The sequence below is a fragment of the Neophocaena asiaeorientalis genome, unplaced genomic scaffold (assembly GCF_003031525.2).
Source record: "Neophocaena asiaeorientalis asiaeorientalis breed wild unplaced genomic scaffold, Neophocaena_asiaeorientalis_V1.1 scaffold232, whole genome shotgun sequence".
Classification (NCBI taxonomy): domain Eukaryota; kingdom Metazoa; phylum Chordata; class Mammalia; order Artiodactyla; family Phocoenidae; genus Neophocaena; species Neophocaena asiaeorientalis.
The window spans coordinates 386,006-390,864 of record NW_020175672.1 but is presented as its reverse complement, the minus strand read 5'-3'; the positions used below and the strand labels follow the sequence as shown (position 1 = coordinate 390,864).

At 57.9% G+C, this 4,859-nt stretch overlaps 2 protein-coding genes across 8 annotated transcripts in view; one reads left to right on the top strand and one right to left on the bottom strand.

Moving 5' to 3' along the window:
* Nucleotides 1–4,859, bottom strand: part of NUMA1 (nuclear mitotic apparatus protein 1) — a 75,396-nt gene that overhangs the window by 1,240 nt on the left and 69,297 nt on the right. For 5 of the 7 annotated variants that reach the window (XM_024731807.1, XM_024731805.1, XM_024731806.1 and 2 more), the window contains 8 exons: nucleotides 4,644–4,859; nucleotides 4,399–4,556; nucleotides 2,880–3,126; nucleotides 1,768–1,996; nucleotides 1,034–1,170; nucleotides 514–690; nucleotides 247–363; nucleotides 6–133 (listed from right to left, as the gene is read on the bottom strand). In XM_024731807.1, coding sequence (XP_024587575.1) covers nucleotides 6–133; nucleotides 247–363; nucleotides 514–690; nucleotides 1,034–1,170; nucleotides 1,768–1,996; nucleotides 2,880–3,126; nucleotides 4,399–4,556; nucleotides 4,644–4,859 — 1,409 coding nt within the window. The remainder of the gene's footprint in view (nucleotides 1–5; nucleotides 134–246; nucleotides 364–513; nucleotides 691–1,033; nucleotides 1,171–1,767; nucleotides 1,997–2,879; nucleotides 3,127–4,398; nucleotides 4,557–4,643) is intronic. The other 2 variants (XM_024731810.1, XM_024731808.1) reach the window with 2 other exon arrangements.
* Nucleotides 1–4,859, top strand: part of IL18BP (interleukin 18 binding protein) — a 14,452-nt gene that overhangs the window by 5,906 nt on the left and 3,687 nt on the right. The gene's annotated exons all lie outside the window — the stretch shown is intronic.

Here is a 4,859-nt window from a genome sequence, read left to right as displayed (position 1 = left end):
GGCGGGTCCCACTGCGGGGGTTGGGGGAGGCCTTGGATGGGGCTTTCTTAGAGGTTGCCCTCCGCAGAAGGCTATTCCCGAGCTTCTTGGGTGTGTTGAGGATGCTGAAGGCCATCGACTGGCGGCGGTCAGCCTGTAGGGAGAGGCTGTCAAACTGGGGGTGCCACTGGCCTCCCAGGCCAACCTGCTGCTCCAGGGCTCTGCCAGCAAGGCCCCTCCAGGGTCTCCCTTCAGCCCCTGACTAACCTGTTTAACAACAGCTGGAGCTGCTTTCTTCTGGGCCTCGGTAGTGCTCTGTCTGCGCCCTTCATGTCGGTCCCGGGGAGTCATGGGGCGTGGGAAACAGGTGGTGGCCTTCTTAGACTATGGGGAAGAGGACAGTTAAGCCAGACAGCTCAAGAGGACAAGTAGACCGTGTCCAACCAGCACCCGTCCCCCTTCTGAGCCAGGAGCCTCCCCGCTAATCAACTTTGCAAACGTGCTGGAAAAGACATGGGAGCCGACGTCACCCACCTCGGGGGTGCCAGGGCCCTGGTGGGGCTCTGCGGAGACCCGTTTGCGCTGCTGCCGGGTGGTGATGCCAGCGCCCTCAGCTATCTGGGCTGGCTGCATGCTGGCTCGGCGCAGGGTCTCCCGGGGGTCACCAGTTTTTATCTCCTCATCTGTGATGGTAGGCAGGCTCAGGGAAGGCTGTGTGGGGTAGAAAAAGTGGTCGGTGGAGCCAAGCTGTTTGGAGGTGGAGCAGGACCGCCCCAGAACTCTCTTCACTGGCCTAGCTTGTGGAGCAGCTAGAGCCTTCCTATCGCAAAAAGCTCCCCACCTACGCCCTCCACTATGGCTGCAAAGAGCAGTCCCAAGAGACCTCTTCAAGCTCCTGCCCACCCACAGGACCTTCACCCCTGAGCTCCCTCCCTGCCAGCTATTTGACTGGAAGCAGGTCACCCTCCTCGGCAGGCCAGGGCACTGGGGTGGGATGACGAGGAAGAGGTGAGCCAGCAGGGGCAGGTCCATGGCAGGGGGCCCCAGAGCTCACCCTGGACTCCAGAGGGTAGCAGGTCTTTAAGTGCGGGGGGCACACTCGATTGCGCTGCTGCAACTCTGCAATGCGGTTCCAGTCATCCAGCTGCTCAGGCTCATCCTGGCAAGTGCCCATGTAGAAGCTGTTCCTGCCTGTGGAGGGTGAGGAAATTGGAGCAAGTGGGGCTGGAAGGCCAGGAGGAGAGGGGGGAGATAGCATCCCGCCAGCCTTTGCTGCCACCACTCCCATGCACCTAGCCCTTGAACTTCAAGCCTAGCACCCCAGAACCCTGCTCTGCTCAGTGCTGCAGATTCAGGCTCGGGGCTCACAGACCATCCCTACCCTGGGGACTGGCTCATTGCTTCCTCCCTGGGGTCATATGCAGAGGCTGTGACACCGAGAGAAACTAATGGAGGGCCAGGAATCGATACCCAGAGTGGTCCCTGAAGGCAAGAGCCTCAGAAAAGAATCTGAGCGTAGCTCCCAGGCCAGTCTGGCCTCTCTGGCAGGCCCTTCATGTGTTTTCTGGTTTATAGCCTGGCTGAGAATGACATCAGTGTTATTGCCCAGCACAGCCCCTTGATGTGACAACAGGCAAGACCCTCAGACTGCACGGAGGAGAGGCAGGTGAGGTGCTGGGTGGCGGCCAGGAAGCCAGCCTTGGGTTTTTAAAAGCTTGTCCCTTCCCTGTGCCAGGATCTGCTTCCAGTCTAATCTTTGGGTGTGTTAAGTCCCCACAATCCCCTCACCTGGAGGGGCCCCGCTGGACACCCCAGCCTGGGAGCGGCGAGCGGAGCTGCGAGTGGTGGGCCGGTAGCCAGGCAGGCTTAGCAGAGCCGAGTTGCCGTCGTCGGGAGAGCCCAGGCGGGCTAGAGACTGGGTGGAGGAGGCAGCTCTCGGGCCAGCCTGGGAAGCAGGGGCAGACTGCGTGCTATAGAAGGAGGAGTTGGCGCTGTCTGGCTCCTCCACATCTAGCTTCTAGAAGAGAGGATGCACCTGTTGTAGTAGGGAAAGGGGCCCTGACACCCCATCAAGAAGCCTCCCGTTCCCCTTCCCGAAGCGCCTCAGACCCCACGGCTGCACGTATCCACGCTGCCTTGCATGGGGTCCTTAGCTGCACTTCTGCAAGAAATGGGCCTTGTTGCCAGAATCCCACACAAGGTGCTGAGGCTGTCAAGACTCTTTTCTGTCCATTTTTCCATTGAGTCTGTTAACAATGCTTTGAGGGAGGGAAGGCAGAGTGCATCAGACCTGAAGTGAGGTGCAAAGGAATGAAGTGACTGGCCCAAAGGGCACAAAGCAAGGAAGCGGCAGAGCTGGGGCTAGAACTCACGTCTCCTGAGCTTGTCGGGTTCATCCCACAGTGTCCTTCCGCCCAAGTGTGCCAGGGCCCTGACCATCTTTTAGAACTTCTCCAGCTTCTCCCCACCAGAGATGCCCCCCTCCTCTCCTCCCCAACCTCCTAGTGCTATGGAAACAAGGACCAGAGCCCCCAGCCAGGCAGGCAGCCCACTGGGCAACCACAACGCATCTCAGCTACCCAAGGGTGTACCCAGGGGTGTGCGGGGAGGCACGGGCTGGACTGCAACTTCTCCACATTGTCTCCCTTAAGCCTTCACAGGGTCATTGCTGTACACGGAGAGGACGGCAGCCTTAGAGTCAGTGGACAGGCAGCCAAGTCCAGCCCTGCCCCTTTCTACCAGAGGCCTAAGCAAGTCACCACCCTTAAGCTTTCCCATCTGTGGGTATGGACTGGTCAGCCCTGCCTGCTTCTTGAGGCTGTTTTGAGGACCCGATGGAAAGATGCCCTTGGGAGGAAGCAAGCATTGCTACCCTGCAGCCCCACTTGCAGCAGCCTGACCTTGGTCATGGTGATGTTGATGATTTGCGTGGTGCGCCGACGAGAGGAGCGGGTCTTCCGGCCTGAGTCCAGGAAGACATCCCCCAGGGAGTCCAGGCTGCTCTCCAGGGGAGGCTGACCCCGAGCGGGGATGGGGGTGAAGTAGAGACTCTCCAGGGATTCTACCTTGGGGGGCAGACGCTGGGAGATGGGCGAGGCTGGCTCTCCAGGGATGCTGGTGCCATCTGGCTGGGTACGAGGCAACTTGCTGTGGGGAAAACATCTGCTGAGGTGCCATTCCTGGGGCTACAAGGCATTTTGTCCATCCCTTTGCTCCAAAGCGACCAAGTCCTACATTTATTATTACAAGAAGACTAGGTCAAGCACCCCACCCTCTCTGATTTCTCACAGGTATCAAGGAGAGTTCTTGACCTTGGCCTTCCATCCATTCTCCATCCCTGGTGAGCCTATCCACTCCATGGCTCTCTGAACTCAATACTGGCAATTCCCAAACCCTGCTCCCAGACCCATATATCCACAGCCCCAGACCTCCCCCATGGATTCCACAACTAATGAACATGTCCCAAACCAAGTCCATTGTCTTTTCCTCCTCCTGCATCTCCTATTTCAGCAAGTAGGAGCTGGGAGGGGCAGCCTCCACCCAAGCCCCCAGCCACGAACACAGGCACAGTCCTACCTCTTCCCTCTCCTGCCAAACCCAATCAGCGAGTGAGTCTCCTGAGAGCTCTCCTAACCACACCATACTCCACTCTCACGCCCCTCCCTGCCTGCCTCGCCCCCTCTCACCTAGACTTACAACAGCCTCTGAGAGACAGAGTGGAGACAAACAAGGACTCGAGCCAGGCTGCCCAGGTTCAAGCCTAGCCCTGCCACTGTGGCACCTTGGGCAAGTGACCGCCCCTCTGCCCCAATTTCATCTGTGAAAGGAGATAATCATAGACGCTTCCTCAGAGTTGTTAAGGGATAAATGAATGAATACTTTTCAGGTGTTTATAAGTGTCTGACACACATAAGTGTCTAAAAACACATTTATTGTTTTTATTAAAGTCTCAGTTTTCCCCTATCAGGACAGGCTTTCTAAGATGCAAACCGGACCATGTGCTCCTCAACACATGTGCTCACCCCCCACTCAGTGGGGAGTCCAGCCGGTCCTCGGGGACTTGGGCCCAAGCCCTTGCAACTTCATGTTCCAGCCCATCCAGGCTCTTTCTCGGCCTCTGCTCTCACCACCCTCCTCCATCCATCAGACACACCCTTACGGCTTCTTTCAAGACTCAGAGCAGGAGTGACAGCCTCCATGAAGCCTTTTCTGACCTCTCATTTTTATTTACTCCCACTGTGCTATATACAAACATCTGGTCTAATACCTCTAATACTTTATTTTTCTCTAAGAATAAGCTTCCAGAGGGCAAAGGGTTCACGTTTTATTTATCTCACAGCCCCAGTGCCCAGGATACAGCCTGATAAACAGGGGGCGCTCAAAGGACAACAGACAGAGGGAGGAAGGGTGCCTCCTGACCTGGTGATAGTGAGTGGGGTCCCCTCCTCGCAGCTCAGATCCAGGCTGTCAATGCTCAAGTCCAGCTGAGGCTTAGCCTGCGGCTCCCGGCTCTTTAAGGTGTCAGTCGCCACCTGGAACTTGCCCAGGTCCCGAAGCTGCTGGTCAGCGTGGGCAACCTGGGAAAAAGAGCCGAGGGAGAGTGAAGGGAGGCCTAAGCAGGGGTGGCTGAGGAGAGGAGGGCATCAGTGCAGCCAGGGCCCTACCTGTGCCTCCAGGCTGCGCACCTGGGCGGTGAGGTGACGGCAGGTCTGCTCCGCCTCCCTGGTCTTCAGCCCGGCCTGCTGCAGTTCCCGGCCCAGCCGATCGGCTTCAGCCCGCAGCTCCTTGTTCTCTGTCTGCAGCTGCTCCAGGCCCCGCAGCTGCTCCTGCAGCTCTTGGTTCTGCTGCTTCTTGGCATCATAATGAGTCTTGGCCTTGTC